At 35.0% G+C, this 19363-nt stretch overlaps 1 protein-coding gene across 1 annotated transcript in view; it reads left to right on the forward strand.

Moving 5' to 3' along the window:
* Vps13b (vacuolar protein sorting 13 homolog B) overlaps positions 1 to 19363 on the forward strand; it is a 494062-nt gene that overhangs the window by 61834 nt on the left and 412865 nt on the right. The window contains exons 14-16 of the mRNA XM_090339134.1: positions 1185 to 1354; positions 1459 to 1653; positions 3152 to 3276. Of these exons, the coding sequence (XP_090195260.1) occupies positions 1185 to 1354; positions 1459 to 1653; positions 3152 to 3276 (490 nt within the window). The remainder of the gene's footprint in view (positions 1 to 1184; positions 1355 to 1458; positions 1654 to 3151; positions 3277 to 19363) is intronic.

Below are 19363 nucleotides of genomic sequence, written 5' to 3' on the forward strand. Positions count from 1 at the left end.
TAACATTTGTTAGTGAGATGTATTTCTTGTAGACAAGTGATCACAAAAAAGAAAAAGAAATTTATGTTGTGTTACATTAAAATTGTATGAAATTTAATTTTGATTTTTCTTAAATACATTTCACTTGCTTATTTGCAGTGCTATGGATTAAATCCAGGGCTTCAGGCTTATGCCACTGAGCTAGCCCATAAATAATGTTTTATTGGAAAGTTCCCATCCTGTGTACTTGTATGATTTTTTTTGTGTATGTGTGTTTTTTTTTTTTTTGGAAGTCCTGGGCTTGAGCTCAGGGCCTGAGCACTGTCCTTGGACTTTCTCAAGGCTAGAGCTTTACCATTTGAGCTTCAGCACTACTTCTGGCTTTTTTTTTCTATGTATGTGGTGCTGAGGAATCGAACCTGGGTCTTCGTGCATGCTAGGCAAGCACTCTACCCCTAGGCCAAACTCCTGGCCCCAGCTTTTTGTGTTTTAATGGTACAGTTAAGTAATTGTGATAGAGTGTATCATGTGGCCTATAAAGATGAAACTGTTTTTTATATGGTTCTTTGCAGAAAAAGATACTGACTTTTTTCTATATGCTTTTTGAAACTTAGTATTGTTTGTTTTTTTTTCATTTTAATATTTCCAGTGTATGTGTGGTTCTTTATCATATTTGACTATTTACAAATATATGATATAATGTTAGCTAGCATTTGGTATAGCTTTTAGACATTTAAGTATATCATCTTTTGCTCATCGAAATGTTTTTTCTTATTGTTGTTCCCTATTTTTGTATTGTATTGTTTATTTCTTAAAGAGTTTTTATTTTAAAATATACTGTGAAGATAAGTCTTGTGGAGATCTCTGCCCATGTATCTCTTCATCCTTAAATCTGTGGCAAATATTTTTTTCTCCTGCTCTGTGTCTGATCTAAGTGATATTTTATTATCAAACTATTTTTGGAGAAAGTTATTTTTGAAAAAGGAAAGAACTTTCAAAATATTTATAAATAAGCTAATTAATTTTTATGTAACTAAAATGTCAATATTTAGTGTAATATATACTTCATTTTGAAGTAACTTACTTTGCAACTGCTCCATTGTTGAAAAGTGAAATAGAATTTGACTTTAAAATTTGGGGAACTGATTAATTCATTTTTAGCTTAAGAAAATGATTTAAAAATATTTTTGACCTTTCTATTTTAGAAATTAAAGATGAAAGTCAAACAATTCTGAATACTGAAGAAGTAGCATCTCTGGAGGAATATATTCCTACTCGACATACAAGTGTTACTTTCCTCAAATGTACCTGCACGATTTTCATGGCTGAATTTAACTTGCTAGATCATTTGCTCCCTGTAATTATGGGAGAAAAGGTATATTTGTAATATATCACTGCAGCATGTACAAGTCTGAAGTTTGTATAAAAGGACAGGTTTAGCAATCTTGAAAAATAAAATGGTCATTATTATTTTTCTAGAACTCAAGTAACTTCATGAATACTACAAACTTCCAATCAGTTCGGCCTTTACCATCCATTCAGATATTGGTGGATAAAGTTAATATGGAACATTCTGTCCCAATGTATGCAGAGCAGTTGGTGCACATTGTCAGTAGCCTTACTCAACCTTCTGACAATCTGCTTCATTACTGCTATGCACATTGCTACCTTAAGGTATGGAATGTGAATTTCCTTATTAATTAATGTCTATTTTGCTTTGAAAGTTTCAAGTACATTTCTGTTGTTGGAGGTTGTACGTTCACATAATTAGTAGAATTTTAATGAATTTAAGCTCCAATATAGTTTAACTAAAACAAATATACTTGCTTTAAAGATAGCTTATACAGTAATGATAATTATAATCTTTGAAGATTTTTACTAAAACAAATATACTTGCTTTAAAGATAACATACATTAATGGTAATGATAATTATAATCTTTGAAGAGTTTTACATATTATTGATACTGATAATGCATAAAAGGTTTGAAAGCCCTTTTTTAATCTTTTTTTATATATTTTTTATTGTAATTAATAGAAGGGTTACATGATATTTGCCAGATAGAAGGTGCATTAATTCACATACATTGGTACACTTTCACATGTCTTGGTCCCCATTTCCCTCGCCCCCACCCCTCATCTTGTTTTTCCCCGTTCCCTATCCAATTTCAAATAACCAAATACAAATATATCTGATATATCAGGTAACAAAGTGAGATAATGTAACAATATGAGATAACGGACAGCAAAAGAGATGAGAGATAACGTAGTACCTTAAGAACAACAATCATTCATTATATGGCTTATGTTTCTATATCCTAGAGATCCTTTCATCTAGCGTCCTACTATATGGCCTTTTGTATCAAGGTTTTGCTCTGTTGCAAATCTCTGCTAGGAGAGCCCAAGTTTTCTACTGATTATGACAAATGAGGGAAACCATTGAGCCTAAGTTCCTTTGAGTCTGGCTTACTTCATTTAATATGATTTTTTCTAAGTCTTTCCATTTCCTAACAAATGGGACAATGTCATTCTTTCTGACAGCAGCATAGAATTCCATTGTGTACAAATACCACCAACAAGATGTGGTATTTCTACACAATGGAATTGAAAGCCCTTTTTAAAAACTGTATTTAATTGTCATGGTAATATGTAGAAGGGTTACAGTTACATTCATCAGGTAGTGGGTGCATTACTTCTTGAACCTTGATATCCCTTCTCGTGTTTTTGTTCCCCTTTCCTTCTCTCTACCCTCTCCCAGTCATCTTGTTTTCCTCCTTCCCTTCCTGAAAGTCTTTTCAATATGAATGCTTTAAAAGACTAATGTGTTCTTTGAAGGGACATTTATGTAGGAAAGGTAGTATATGTAGCAAATCTTTCACTGGTATATACAGTTTTGAGTATTTTAAAAATAAAGCCCAAGTCATTTTGTTGTATATTTAATTTCATATTTTATACTTCTGTGGTATAGTATGTTTTCATACTTTTAGAATTTGGTAGAGCTTTTCTTGATTTTGATTTAATGTCAAATTGAATAAAAGCTAATGATTGTGAATGGAAAAAGATATTGAAATGTATTTATTTTGAATGTGTTGTATAGCAAATGCGAATTGACATATTTCATCTTTGTGCCTATTAAATATATGTGAACATTTGGATCTTTTCCTTTTATTTCAGATATTTGGTTTCCAGGCAGGACTGACATGTTTGGATTATAATGGTTCTTACTGCTTACCTGTTCAAATCATTCCCTCCTTCAGCGCTGCTCTTTATGGTAAACACCTGAAACTCCCCACTTGCTGGTAAGTGTATGTATGTATGTATATATATGCCTGTCCTGGGGCTTGAACTCAAGGCCTGAGCACTGTCCTTGGGCTTTTTCAAGGCTAGTGGTCTGCCACTTGAGCCACAGCACCACTTCTGGCTTTTTCTATGTATGTGATACTGAGGAATTGAACCCAGGTCTTCATGCATGCTAGGCAACCACTCTACCACTAGGCAAAACTCCCAGCCCTGGTAACTATATTTATGACAGTTTTTTTAAAAAAACATTTTAGAAAGGACAAATCCAAATGTATCTATGTTAGATTTCTTCAAAATTAGCAAAACATCTAAAATAGTACTCTCTTATACTGAGATTAAAAAAAATGGGGCAATGTCATAGGCTCAGTGATTTCCCTCATTTTTAATAATTAGTACACATCTAAGACTCTTTTAGCAGATGGTTACAATAGTTCAAAACCTAGGTACATAAGGTAGTAGTGCTAATTATGGGTGGGAAATGACTGTTAATCCTGTGTGGAGGTATAAGAAATTATTGGTGCTTTAGATAGTAGCAGAAAGTATCAATACAGTGGCCTTTTTCTATAGGCTGTAATGATCTAAAAAATAGTTACTATGAAGGCTAGTGTTTCTCTATTAAATTATGTAATATGTTACTAAGTAAACTGTACTCACTATATATAGTTACAATATATTTGACAAGGTTAGTAGCTTTTTTTAAGAAATAGCATTTTGATGCTTATTTTCATTCATGTTTTGGTTGCTTTATTTAGAGATAATGTTTTCTTAAATTCAAATATATTTATAAACAAGGCAGTGCTAATTGTATATTTTTAGTTAAATGTAGTGTTTTAAATAAATTATTTGAATAAGTGAAATAATGTTTAAGTATGAAATTATTTTCGAGTGAAACTTTATCCATTTTAAAGTCCATACTATAGCAATGATTTGGAATGTATCTATGTTTTATCATTTTAATTAATCTTTTATAGAATATGCTTTTCACTATTTTTACTTAAAAGCATAATTTCTAAAAGAGTAAATATTAACTTATCTAAGTTCTTTAGTTCCTTTAGTAATATATAACTTATAAAATGAAATTTGTAGGGTAGCTGCCAAAAATAGTAGATGTAAGGAAGTATTAGAAGGAATTCTGTAAAATTAAGCCATTTCAAAGTTATTATTGCGTGATTTTATTTTGTAATTATTCATCTGTAGTCCTTGCATGTCCTTACTATAGAAAGATGGATTTAACATTTATTTGCCTTTACATAACAAGTTGCATTTGAACTAAATTTTAGATTCTGTGTTTCTTTTTGTTATTTTATTTCCTTGTTGGCTGTAGGGCTTTAGGGCCTAAGTGCTTTAACTGGGCTTTTTCATTGAAGCCTAGTGCTCTACTGCATCGAGCCACAGCACTACTTTTAGTTTTCTGGTAGTTATTTGTAGATAAGTGTCTCACAGACTTTCCTGCCCAATCTGGCTTCAAAGCATGGTCCTCAGATATCAGCCGCTTGAGTAGCTAGGATTAAAGGCAGTAGCTACAGGCTCCCAGCTTGTATTTCATTCTTCCTCCTCTTCCTCTTCTTCCTCCTTCCTTTTTTCATTTTTTTGGTTGGTCATGAGGCTTGATTTCTGGTCCTGGGTACTGTCCCTGACCTCTTTAGCTTTAGGCTATTGCTCTACCACTTTGAACTACATCACCACTTCTGGTTTTCTGGTGGTTAATTGGAGATGAGTCTCAGTGACTTTTGTGCCCAGGCTGGCTTTGAACTTCATGTGATCCTCAGATCTCAGCTTCCTGAGTAGTTAGGATTACAGACGTGAGCCACTAGCACCTGTATACTTTTCCCTTAAGAAAGAGCATGAGATTTGTTAATGTACTTCTGTTATTCTCAATCTTAATAAGTAATTTTGAAAAGTATTAAATATATTCTGATTTATCTTTTATAAGGCAAAGTAATTTTATTCTACTCAATAAAATATGTAGTCTAATATATACAACTCAATGACTTTGTTAAATAAGACCAAAAATACCTCACATAAATAATTGAACACTAAAATAAATAAGTTGTGCTTTTAAGATATTATTAACCATATTGAAGGTATGAAATCAGCCCAGATGTTCCACAGTAGATGAATGGATCAAAAAATGTGGTATATGTGCAAAATGAATTTCTATTCATCCATCAGAAAGAATGATATTGTACCATTTGTAAGGAAATGGAAAGACTTGGAAAACATTATATCGAATGAAGTAAGCTACACCCAGACAAACATAGGTTGCATGGTTTCCGTCATTTGTGGTAGGTTAGCATATGTCTATAAATTTACAGGTAAATGCACTGAGTGGTAAGCAAGAGGTTACAAATGAATTAATTGAAGTGTAATTAACTCTATGGAGAGGGCAACTAGTATAATTCTTTTTTTTTTTTTTTTTTTTTTTTTGCCAGTCCTGGGCTTGAGCTCAGGGCATGAACCCTGCCCTTGGACTTTCTCAAGGCAGAGCTCTACCACTTGAGCCTCAGCACCACTTCCAGCTTTTTTCTATGTATGTGGTACTGAGGAATTGAACCCAGGTCTTCGTGCATGCTAGGCAAGCACTCTACCACTAGGCCAAACTCCCGGCCTCTATAATTCTTTTTTTTAAAAAATTTTTATTGTTGAAGTAATGTATAGAGGGGTTATAGTTACATTCACCAGGTAGTAGGTACATTACTTCTCATATATTGATACCCCTTCTCATGGTTTTGTACCCATTTCCCGCCCCTCTCCTCCCAATCATCTTGTTTCTCCCCCTTCCCTTTCCTATTTCAAATAAACAAATAAACGTACATATAGTATACCAAAGGGCAAAAAAAAAAGATAAATAACATAGTACAATAAGAGCTAGTATAATTCTTTAAAAAGACTTAAGCCAAAACCCAACAAAGTAAGTTCCAGAAAATGAGTACTTGGCAGAGGAGAGGGAAGGATAAGAGAAGAAGGGCAGTAGAATGAAGGAAGTTGGGAAAAGGCAGGCAAGAATTCATTAGACATACTGTAGTATTGAGAAACATAAAGGAGGGGGAGTGGGTTGAAGGTGGATGAGGATGTCGAAGCAATGACACAGATCAAAATGCTTTGTATACATAAACTGCTTTGTTAAAAGGAAGAAAAATGAATATATAACCTAAATTGAGGTAAGTTAGAGGAAGGGGAGTTGAAAGGGGTGACAATGATCAAATGTACTGTATTCATAAACTGCTTTGTTGAATGGTAATGCCTTTGTACAACTACTTAAAAATAATAAAAATACTAAAAAAAGGACATACTGGTAATATTGTCAAATCAGAAATCCAAAATCTAAAACATCAAATTAAACACTAAAAGCATGATATCTCAAAGTGTTGGTAATTGTTTTTTTAGTAGTTAAAACCACTTCTCCATTACTCAGTGACATTTTTACTGTCCTTTACATAGTATCATTGTTTAAATTCATTTCAATTATAATTTATTCTTTTTGTGCTGGCTAGTTATAATAATGATTAATAAATACCATAGATGATAAATCTGAACTCTGCCAGGATTAGTTTTAATAGTATATAGGTATTATAGCACTGATCTCATAGAATTAGTGAATATTGATTTGGATAGAAGTTTAGACATTCTCACTTTTTGAGTTCTTTTTATTTTTTGCCAGTCCTGGGGCTTGAACTCAGGGCCTGGTACTATCCTTTTGCTGTCTCAAGGCTAATGCCCTGTCACTTGAGCCACAGCACCACTTTGGGCTTTTCCTGTGTATATGATACCAAGGAATCAAACCCAGGGCTTTGTGTATGGGAGCATGCACTCTACCACCGGGTCACACTCCTAGCCCTCATTTCTCAGTCTTTATCACACACAATTTATAGTTTGTTACTGGTTGAACATTTTATTTAAAGAATGTGTTTAGTAAGACAGTCAAATTTGCCCAACGTTAAATTTCTTCCCTTTTTTTCCTTCCTTCCTTCCTTCCTTCCTTCCTTCCTTCCTTCCTTCCTTCCTTCCTTCCTTTCTTTCTTTTTTTTCTTTCTTTTCTTTTCTTTCTTTCTCTCTCTCTCTCTCTCTCTCTCTCTCTCTCTCTCTCTCTCTTTCTTTTCTTTCCTTTCCCTCCCTCCCTCCCTCCCTCCCTCCTTTCCTTCCTTCCTTCTTTCTTTCTTTTCTCTGTCCTAGTTCTGAGGCTTAAACCCAGGGTCTGGGTGCTGTTCCTGAGCTATTTTGTTCAAGGCTAGTTTTTTTTTTTTTTTTTTTTCCACTTGATCCACAGTCCCACTTCTGGCTTTTGGTGATTAACTGGAATAAAAATCTCACGTGTTTTCCTTCCTAGAAATCCTCATATTTCAACCTCCTGAGTACCCAACAATTTCTTTCCTTTCTTTCTTGCTCTTTCTTTCTTTTTTTCTTTTTGTGGGTCCTTCCTTGCCCCTGTGCCTGGGTATTGTCCCTGAGCTCTTCAGCTCCAGGCTACCTACCTACCTTTGAGCCACGCCCCACTTCCCATTTTCTAGAGGTTAATTGGAGATAAGAGTCTTAGGGCCTTTTGTGCCCAGGCTGGCTTTGAACCTTGATCCTCAGATCTCAGCCTCTTGAGTAGCTAGGATTACAGGCGTGAGCCACAGTGCCTGGCCCCAGCAATTTCTTTCTTATTTTTCTTTGGTGTAGATTTAACATTCTCTCAAAGTAATTTTTAAAAATTTTTTAGAATCTTTCTTTTTTTTTTTTTTTTTTTTTTTTTGCCAGTCCTGGGCTTGAGCTCAGGGCCTGAGCACTGTCCTTGGACTTTCTCAAGGCTAGAGCTCTACCACTTGAGCCTCAGCACCACTTCTGGCTTTTTTTTTTCTATGTATGTGGTACCGAGGAATCGAACCCGGGTCTTCATGCATGCTAGGCAAGCACTTTAACCACTAGGCCAAACTCCTGGCCCCTAGAATCTTTCTTGTTAAATACATACTTGAATTTTGACTTGGGTCTTTCTTTTCATAATTACTGTTTATATGTCATAATCTGTTGTCATCCTTAAAAATATAAATAAGGCATTATCATCGTTAAAGAATGGAAATCTCCCTCCCCCCCTTTCTCTCCCTCTCCCTCTCCCTCTCTCTCTCCCTCTCCCTCTCCCTCTCTCTCCCTCCTTCCCTCCCTCCCTCTCTCCCTCTTTCCCTCCCTCCCTCTCTTCTTTCCTTCCTTCCTTCTGCCAGTTCTAGGGTTTGAACGTAGGACCTGGGCACTGTCCTTGGATATTTTCTGCTTCAGTCTAGCCCTCTACCCCTTGAGCCACAGCACCACTTCTGGCTTTTTCTGCTTATGTGGTACCTAGCAATTGAACCTAGGGCTTTGTGCATGTTTCGTGACCACTGTACCACTAGGCTATGCTCCCAGCCCTATATTTCTTTTTAAGATTGACTAATCCCTTAGCCCCATGCTTGGTTTTAACGAGAGACAGTGCCGAGCAATCTGCTTGTAGGAGTGATCTCCTTATGTAAAATCTATCTTTTCAGTTTTGTGTTAATGAGTAGATTTTGAATTTGGTTCTAGTTGTTTATGGTGTGAAACGGTGTCTGAAGTTCAGGTAAAGATGTACTGATATGTTGACCTCCCTAAAACTGAAACTGAAGCTGTTGTTTTCTGTCATAGCTCACTATCACCAGGGTAAAAAAAAAAAATCTTTTCAAATTTAATAGAAACTGAGTCCTTGAAGTCTGAGTATTAATTCAAGCTGAGGCATCCCTTGAGCCCCAGGTGTTAGAAGGCAGCCTGAGAAATACATAGTCAAAATCTGTCTTTAAACAGAAAAAAAAAACAAGAAAAGCCTATAATATTTATTAGGTAAATAAACAATAAGTTACCACATAGGATGTAAAATGTTTGTTCAACTACCCTGTTGTTAATAGTACCAGTGTAGAGGTCTCAAACCTAATTGATTGCTTTAAATGCTACTGGAAACAGATCCTGTTCGTCTCTTAATTTTCAATGTTGTGTTTATATTTTTGTCTTCTTTTGCGATTAACTTTTCTTTTAAATGAGTGTTTAAAACTACTAAGAATTTATGAGTGTTAATTCCTTTATCTTCATTTTAGTGCCATCAACCTGATTTTCAGCTTTGGTTCTTCAGACTTGTATTATGATGTCCTTTTTTTTTTTTTTTTGCGTAGGTCGTGAAACTTGAACTCTGGGTCTGGGCACTGTCCCTGAGCTCTTCAGCTCTACCCCTTGAACCACAGTGTCACTTCCAGTTTTCTAGTGGTTAATTGGAGATAAGAGTCTGACTTTGAACCACGATCCTAAGATCTCAGGCTCCTGAGTAGTTAGGATTACACCATGCCTGGTTATGATGTACTTTCATAGTATGTTTTGAACCAAAACAAAACATTGACATTATTTATTACAACCTTTTTCTGTCTATAATGAAAAAAACTAAGATTACATAATACCACTGCTTCAGTTTGATCTTTCCTTTCTTTGAGGCTCTTTCAGCTGTTCCACATTACTTTCAAAAAGGTTTTTTTTTGCTATTTGTATTGTAGTAAAGTATATACAACATAAAAATTATACTTTTGCTATTTTAAACTGAAGATACAGTAACATTAAGTTTTTTTGCATTGTTCTACATTAAGCTTTATCACTCATTGGCAGCTTTTACTTTAATATTCTGGTGTTTCTACTTATGGCTGAATAACAATTACTTTTATTTGCTTATTTTGCATTTTATGTATTAAAGTTATCAAAACATTTTTTTACATTTTGTATTTTTCTTTTAGTAATACATAACTTTTACTTTTTATTTTCTGTCCTTATCTGTCACCTAATGTTTTAACATTTGAATATTTCAGAAATTTGAAAAATATGAAATATATTTATGTCAACATAATGATCTAACTTATATAAAATTTGTATTTAAAGTAACTTGGAGTTACTAAACTGATTGTAATTACAAATATATCATAATAGCTAACAGTTGCAGTGATGACAAGGAAATAAATATACTCTGATGAACTTGAAATGTTAGTGTAATTTTATACTTGGCATTTAAAAGACCACTGTTGAAGTGCATATATTCACATACAAAAATCATGATCTGTAAGATATGAGGTTTAGTCATAAAAGGCATGCTGAACACATTTATATATTCCCATTAAAATTACTCTAGTCATATTTGAAACCATAAGATCAATATACAGAGTTTTTTTTTTGGTATGCTTATAAAGTGGTTATCTGTGATAGGAGAGTGGAGTGAAAATATAGGATATATTTAACTTAAAAATTTTAATAATAATAATAATAATTATTATTACTATTTTTGTTTGTCAAGGGGCTTGAACTCTGGGCCTGGACACTGTCCCTGAGTTCTACATCTCAAGGCTATTGCCCTTCCACTGGCTTGGTCATTGTCCCTGAGCTCTTCAGTTCCAGTTCCAGGCTACCTCCCTACCCCTGGAGCCACAGCCCCATTTCTGCTTTTCTACTTATTAATTGGAGATAAGGGTCTCAAGGTCTTTTGTGCCAGGGCTCGATTTGAACCTTGATTCTTAGATCTCAGCCACCTGAATACTAGGATTACAGGTGTGAGCCACTGCACCCGACTTAACTTTTATTTTTATATATCATTTAATTTAAATATTTAATTTTTTCTTTCACCGAGTATAAAGTGTTAAGTAAGCTGGGTTGTCATGAAAAGGAATACATAGTTAAAAACTGCTCTTATAAGTTAATGTAGTTTTATGTGCATTTTATTTTGGAAAATGTGAGGTAATCTTATTTTACACTACAGGATATGAGTAATAAAATACATTTTTGGAACCAGTTTGTATGCTAAAGCTGCATTTGGGGACTTTATATAAATCTTTAGATTCAGCTGTTGGTGAGAATATTATTTCAGTTGCTATGAGATATGTTCAGAGATATGTTCATTTTAAAAGAATTGATGATTGTTCCTTATGTACAAATATTTCATGGTATTGCTATAAATGTAAGTGGATTGTTTAATTTATTTTCTCCAGTTGTAGCTACCATGTTTTATGTTTTCTATTTACATTTTTTTCTGTCTTTTTGGTTTTGTGGAACTAACTTAGGTTTGCATATGCTGGGAGACACACTAAGCTATATCTCAGCACTCTATTTAAAATAGTTTAAGAGGAAAAATTTTAAAACAGAAATCCAAGTTTAAGTTAGAAATTTTCTCAGCTCCTTATTAGAATTGCCCATCAAATATTACAACCAGAACATTTATAAATTGTTTTTGTTATTTAGGGCATACTCCTTTTCAATCTTTGCTACTATACAATTAAGACCTACTTGTTTCTATTTCTTTCAATTTATCCTGGATTTTGTCCAAGTGAGTTTTAATGAGTTGTTTATCCCACTAGTTACACTAGGATTTATTTTACCCTAGAGAGTATTATTTGAATTGATAGTTTTGAAACCTATTCTGTAAAATGAACATATGTTCATTCTGAAATTTCTGGATATGAAAAATAGGCATGTGTTAAATAAGTTATACTCATGAACCTAACTATTAAAAAGGAGCTTTAGTAATGTTTCAGAACAACTCTAAAATTTGTTACTTTTAGTATGAATTTACACTGCAATGTCTTATTTTAAATAGGTTTAATAAATATGTAGATGTATAAGTAACAAGGAAAATTATGCTTTTATTCTGTGTTTTCATTCACATTTTAATGAGTCCCCCAAATAATTTAGATAGTATTGTTTAAGCAATTGATATTTAAATAGTTTGTGAAGCAAGTATGGCATAATGTAATGGTTAGATAATAGTTTGATAATGGTTAGGTTATATATATATATATATAAGCATTTGTTATTTTCAGTACTTGTTAGACATTTAAAAATTGACAAGTGCAAGAGAAATAAATCCTATTTATTGGTATTACACTAACAATAATACATATACTGTATAAGGTAATATCCATTGGTAAATCATTTTAAATTTCCTCATTTTATCTTAATGCTACCAGAGTGTTTAACACAAGTATAATAAAATGCACTTCCATTTTTGGTCATTATTGGTGAAAACAAAACCACAAAAACATGCCATGAGTGTATGAAATAACTCTTTTCATATATTTTTTATTATAATTAATAGAAAGGTTACATTATATTCACCAGATAGAAGGTGCCTTACTTCACAAACATTGATACCCTTTCTCATGTCTTGGTCCCCATTTCCCTCCCCCCACCCCCAGCCCTCATCCTGTTTTCCCCCCTTCCTTATCTGATTTCAAATAACCAAATAAGCATATATACAGTATATCAGATAACAAGGTAAAATACTGTAACAATATGAGATAACCAAGGACAGCAAAAAGAGATGAGAGATAACATAGTACATTAAGGACAATAATCACTCATTATATGGCTTTTACTTCTATATCCTGGAGGTCCTTTCATTTAGTGTCATATGTATCTAGATTTTGCTCTATTGTCAATCTCTGCTAGGAGAGCCCTAGGTTTCTACTGATCATGACAAATGAGGAAAACCTTTGAGCCTATGTTCCTTTGAGTCTGGCTTACTTCACTTAATATGATTTTTTCTAAGTCTTTCCATTTCCTTACAAATGGGGCGATGTCGTTCTGACTGCAGCATAGAATTCCATTGTGTATAAATATCACATCTTATTGATCCAGTGAATGACTATTTCTTTTAAAACAGTTTACCCCCTCCCTCATTTTCTTTTTTTTTGATGAGTTGGTGAAAACGGTTGGCCACTATTTTGTTGAGAAGTTTTGCATCAATATTCATCAAAGAAATGGGTCTATAGTTCTCTGATGAATCTCTCTCTGGTTTTGGGATGAGGGTTATAGTGGCTTTGTAGAATGAGTTTGGCAAAGAGCCTTAGTTTTCAATTTCATTGAAGAGCTTGAGGAGTATTAGTGTGAGCTCTGCTTTGAAGACCTTATAGAATTATGCTGTGAATCCGTCTGGTCCTGGGTTTTTCTTGGATGAGAGGTCTCTTATTGCCATTTCTGTTTCAGTGCTTGAAATAGTTCTGTTTAGTTGATTAGGTCTTCTTGGTTTAGTGTGGGTATGTTAATATTGGCTACAAATTCATCCATCTCTTCTAGATTCTAAGGTTTGTTGGAATAGAGGTTTGAATAGTATTCCTTTATGATGCTTTGGATCTTGGTAATTTCTGTCGTGATATTACCATTCTCATCTGTGATTTTTGGTTATTTGGGTGTGCTCCTTTCTTTTTTTGGTAAGATTTGCTAAAGGTCTGTCAATTTTGTTAATTTTTTCAAAAATCCAACTCCTTGTTTTGTTGATCCTTTCTATAGTTTTTTTGAACTCCATTTAATTCTGCTTTGATTTTAATAATTTGCTTCCTACTACTGGGATTAGGGTTGGTTGCTCTTTGTCTAAGAGCTTAAGGTGCGACATTAAATGTTGGTTTGTGATTTTTCCAATTTGTTAATGTAAGCACTCAGAGGTATAAATTTTCCTCTGAGCACTGCCTTTGCTGTGTCCCAAAGGAGCTGGTATTTTGTGTGCTCCTTTTTGTTAAATTTCATAAACTGTTGAATTTCTGTTCTGATCTCGATGACCCATTGGTGATTCAACAATGTGTTGTTCAATCTCCATGAGTTACAGGTTTTCGTTGGTGGAGATTAGTGTTCATTTCCAATTTGATGCCTTTGTGGTCTGAGAGAATGCATGGAATAATTTCAGTGTTTCTGAATCTGCCCAGGTTTGTTTTATGCTCTAAAATGTGGTCTATTTTGGAAAATGTTGTGATGTTGCTGGGTGGAATAATCTGCAGATGTGTGTTAGATCTAGTTGGTCTGTACAGTTGTTCAATTCTGAGGTTTCTCTGTTGAGTTTTTGCCTGGTTGATCTGTCCATATATAAGAGTGATGTGTTAAAGTCACCAACGATCACTATGTTTCAATCTATGTGTGGTTTTAGTGAAATTAAAGTTTGCTTGATGAAGTTCGGTGCTCTGGGATTAGGTGTGTAGATATTTAGGATGATCATGTCCTCCTGGAGGAGAGATCCCTTTATTAATATATAATAACCTTCTGTGTCTTTTCTCAATTTTAGTTTGAAGACTGTTTTATCTGATATGAGGATGAGAACTCCAGCCTGTTTATGGGGCCCATTAGCGTGATAAATTTTATTCCAACCTCTCACTTTCAAAAAATGTTAGGGCCTGTGGCTTGACAGTTCTTGTGGTAATTAGCTAGTATGATTTTTAGGTGCCATTTCTTTGTCAGTACCATGTTTGTGTTGGCTTTCAATGTGTAGAACATCTTTGAGAATTTTCTGTAGGGCTGGTTTGGTTGCTATGTAACCAAACTTTTCCTTCTACTAGAAGGTTTTTATTGTTCCCTCAGTTATGAATGAGAGCTTAGCTGGGTACAGTATTCTTGGTTGGTAGTTATTATCTTAAGAGCATGACATATACCTTCTAATCTCTTCTTGCTTGGTCTCTGCTGAGATATCTGTGGTTATTCTGATTGGTTTTCCTTTGTAGATGATTGTTCTTTCTCCTTGGCTGCTTTGATGATTCTTTCTTTGGTCTCTGTATGGATTATAAAGTGGCAGTGGGATGTCCTTTTCTGGTCAGGTCTTGTATCTGGATGGGCCTGCCCTTCTGGATATTTGGGAAGTTCTCTGAGATGATTCCCTGAAGTATATTTCCAGTACCATTGACCTCTTCTCTAGGCCCTCCTTAATACCTATTAGCCTTAAATTAGGCCTCCTAATTGTGTCTTAGACCTTCTGAAGTGTTCATATTTCCTAGATTTGGTTTGACTGATTTTCTGTTCTTTCTCTATAACAACTAGATTATCTTCAACCCTGGAGGTTCTCTCTTCTGCGTTGTCTAACCTGCTATCAATACTGTCTACTTTCTTCTTCCTCTCCCTTTATTCCAGTTGCTAATTTTTGATACCTTGCATCTCTTGTTTTAGATCATGTATGGACTTCTTTAACTTTTTGATTTTTCATTTGAGTGGCCTCTTTGAAGTCCTATAGCTCAGCAGTTTTACTCTCATTTGTTGGAGTTTGGTCAGCTTTTTGTTGGTGGATTCTATGAATTCCTCCATTTTTCTTTGTCTAGCTTCCTCATGTTCATGTAAATCCTTTATTATGTCTTCCTCATGTTTACGTATCACCTTCTTTATGGTATCATCTTGTTTAAATATGGCTTCCTCACTTATCTTTTTCTGTATGTTTTCAAACTTTTCATTAATCATGTTTGTTAATTGCATTTGTGTAGCATTTAGAGGACTCTCCTCTAGTTTTGTCATTGCCTGTTTATATTGGGTGGGAGATGCTATTCCTGGATTTGCCATTTTTCTCTAGTTTCTTGTTCTGCCCATTTGAAAATGGGAGCTAGATTAGTACTGCACAAGATTACAGTTTTTAAGATATATCCAATCTAGAGCTGTTTAGCTGGCCAGACAATAGAAGTTCACAATTTTAGATTGGTATTATCACTCTCTCTTTTTGTACACTTACAGACAAACCTAATACCACCACCGGTAACCATTTTATGACAAAAAAAAAAACCCACAGTGCAATCTCTATGGTATTTATGTCACTCTGGACCTACAGTATAATTCAACACCTAGGTATACAGTATTGCTCAGCAACCTTCACTGTAGATTCCTGCATTATAAAAGTTGAAGGTTGTACAGAGGATCAGAGATAGAAAAATAGTATGAAAAACGAGGGGAGGTAAGAAAAGAATAATGTAGGAGTGTAAGATTAATATAGTAATGAAAGAAAGGGATAGTGTAAATATGACTGAGCTAAGGTGATAGAAAGGTAAAATAGTTGAATACAAAATTTAGAAAATAAGATAAAACTTACAAAAATAAGAGTAATAAGAATATATAAAGAAAAGAGGAAGGTATATATAGGAGAGATCAGTGATTTAAAAAAATGTGGGGAGAGAACCCACACAATTGTGAATTCTTAAACCAGAAATACTAGGGTAAAGAACCAACAGATTAAAAAGCAGGTGACTCTATCAATAAAAATATGATTTGTATCCAGTCTGTACCCAGTGCTATCACTGTGTTTCTAGGAAAGTGGAAAAAAATGTGGAGAAGAATTATAACATTAAAAATAAAAAAAGGTGGTGGGCCTGGAGTTTGGCCTAGAGGTAAGAGTGCTGCTTATCTAGCATGCACGAAGACCCAGGTTTGATTCCTCGGTACCACATATATAGACAAAAGGCTGGAAATGCTACTGTGGCTCCAGTGGTAAACCACTAGCCTTGGGAAAGCCCAAGGACAGTGCTCAGGCCCTGAGTACAAGGCCCAGGACTGTCAAAAAAAAAAAGGTGGATGTAAAATGGCATAAAAGAATAAGAACACATAAAAATGTAAATGAATAAAGGTAGTAAAAAAAGGGGGGTATTCTTCAGTTTGTTTTTTTTGGGGGGGGCAGGATGGGAAATTTTTTTCTCCACTAAATTTAGGATCCAAACACTTTAAAAAGTCTTTTTCTCCTGTCATTTCGCAGAAAAAAAAGCTGGTGGAGCCTTCAGTGGCTTTGTTTACCAGTAGCACTCCCCCCCCACCAGTAGGAGGAACTTCCGCTACAACTGGTGGGGACCTCTGGGAAAACCTTTGCGCTTTTATACGATGGCGCTGCCAGCACCACTTCTCATGCTCCAGTTGGTTTGGCAGGGCCTTTGTCAGCAGTCAAGATGGCTGCTGCTTTTGGCTGGTGGGGGAGGGGATTCCTTCTCAATTCCGTTCCGTGAGCAGAAGTGGAAAGGTCTCCATGGAGTTACTCACAAATTGCTGGATTTTCTGGTTCTCTGAAGCTGCCACGGCCGGGTGACAGCTCTTGCTCTCGGCTTGTGCAGGCTAGATCTGGCTGTGTCTGGAGCCAGCAGGTCTGTGCTGCTAAGAAGCACTGTCTGCTCAGGTTTCAGATAGAGGCTTTGTCTCCATGGGGGCTCTGAGTGGCTGGCGCAGCTCCACACTGTCTTCTTGTGCCACTTTTCTACCTTTTTCCTCTCTGACGGAGATGTCTGTGGTGCTAAAGCTTACTTAGGATGGATCTTTGGGTATGAACTTTCCCCTATGATGCTAGAACTGGTATCTTGGCGAGAGTTCAGAAAGATTCACACTGAACCACAGCCATTTTCTGCCGATCTCTTTCTCCTATTCATCCAAAATGACTCTTATTTCATTTTTGAATACTGACTTTTGTCCAAAGTATTTTCTTTAATATTAAATTTGAAGAAGAAAATTACTACTTGCCCTTGGGCAGCATTAAAATGTAAAGTACATTAATTTAAAAATTTGTATGTATTATAGTAACCATTTGAACCACAATGCCACTTCCAGTTTTCTGGTGGTTAATTATAGATCGAATCTCATGGACTGTTAAGCCAGGGCTGGCTTTGAACCTCAACCCTCAGATCTCAGCCTTCTGAGTAGCTAGAATTAGAGGCATGAGCCACCAGCACTTGGCTATCTTTGTTTTATTTAACACTAATCATAATTATATTGACTTATTTTTGTCCAGTACTATTATTTTAATACTATTTAATACTATTTTTAAATTATTTTTGTTTCTCAATACTAGACTTTGAACTTATTGTGTAAAAAATGGTGCATCCCTGTGTCTTCTTATTCTAGCAGAAGATTTTGTTTTGTTTTCCTAATACAGCCATCTATGGTAGAAGTGAGCAGGCATATTGTACCTATCAGTGTTTTAATTAGGAAAGTGCAACTTAGAAAAGTTACATGGGGGGCTGGAAGTTTGGCCTAATGGTACGAGTGCCTGCTTAGCATGCACGAAGACCCGGATTCAGTTCCTCGGTACCACATACATAGAAAAAAAAAGCTGGAAGTGGTTCTGTGGTTCCAGTGGGAGAGCGCTAACCTTGAAAAGAGTCCAAGTACAGTGTTCAGGCCCTGAGTTCAAGCCTCACAGCTGGCAAAAAAAAAAAAGTTACATGGTACATTTTTCTGAAGACATTAAGAAAGTGAGTAAGGCAGAATTATATCTTTGACAAACTTTGAAAGTACACTTGTTAGATATTTAAAAATGTAACAATATCTAGGAAATTGTATCATAGTCTTTCTTAGAATGGTATTTGGATGGAATCTCAGTTTAGAGTGTATTTATAACCTAGTCAGATATTCTTGTGGAGGAAAGCTATAGAAAACCAACTGAATTAGTGAATTAAATTGTTATCAAACTGAAATCACCATACTGACCCCCTTGCTGTTGCTTGGACTTGTCAGGCCTAGTTTTTTTCCCCTGAAACTTTTGCAGGTTGATTATGATGTACTTGGTATGTTTTACAATTTCTTCAGCTTTATGTTTGGTGTTCTTTGAATGTAGTTTCTTTCAAGTTTGCAAAAAGTATTGGATACTATTTTCTTAAGGATATTTTCTGATCTCCTTCCCCTCTCTCAAGAGTCCAACTATTTAGGCTGGGCGTGGTGGCTCACACCTGTAATCCTAGTTCCTCAGGAGGCTGAGATCTGAGGATCCTGGTTCAGAGCCAGCCCAGGCCATGAGACTCTTACCTCCAATTAACCACTAGAAAACTGGAAATGGGGCGTGGTAGCCTTGAGCTGAAGAGCCCAGGGACAGTGCTAATGCCCAGTTTCCAAGCCCCACAACCGACCAAAAAAAATAGATTTCAACAATTTGAGATTGCTCATTACTTTACCAGTTTATTAAGACTTTTTCTAATTATTTTAGGCTTTCCTTTCCTGTTCTAAATTTCCTGTGACTTCCTAGGACACTTAGGAAATGCAGAATTGGCAGCAAGAGGAAGGAAAAGGCAAATCATTTGTCTATATATTTTGCAGATTATGCTAACAGAATATAACATAGTTTCTAGTTGTGTATCCAAATACAGAGTAAGCTTAGGCAAAACCAGTGGACTCATAGACTTTTGAAGTAATTTAATGCGAAAGGTGACCAATATACTATCTGTGGGAATAAATTTGGGAAGATGAAAAGCAGTGAATATTTATATCTTAACATATGTAATTTTTCTCTTCTACTTGGAGTTTTCATTAACCGTTGGTATCAATTTGATGCTTATAGATGTACTTAAATGTTTACTTTAAAATTTCATTATTTTG

Source organism: Megascapheus bottae, chromosome 9 (genome assembly GCF_031878675.1).
Source record: "Megascapheus bottae isolate mThoBot1 chromosome 9, mThoBot2.hap1, whole genome shotgun sequence".
Lineage (NCBI taxonomy): Eukaryota > Metazoa > Chordata > Mammalia > Rodentia > Geomyidae > Megascapheus > Megascapheus bottae.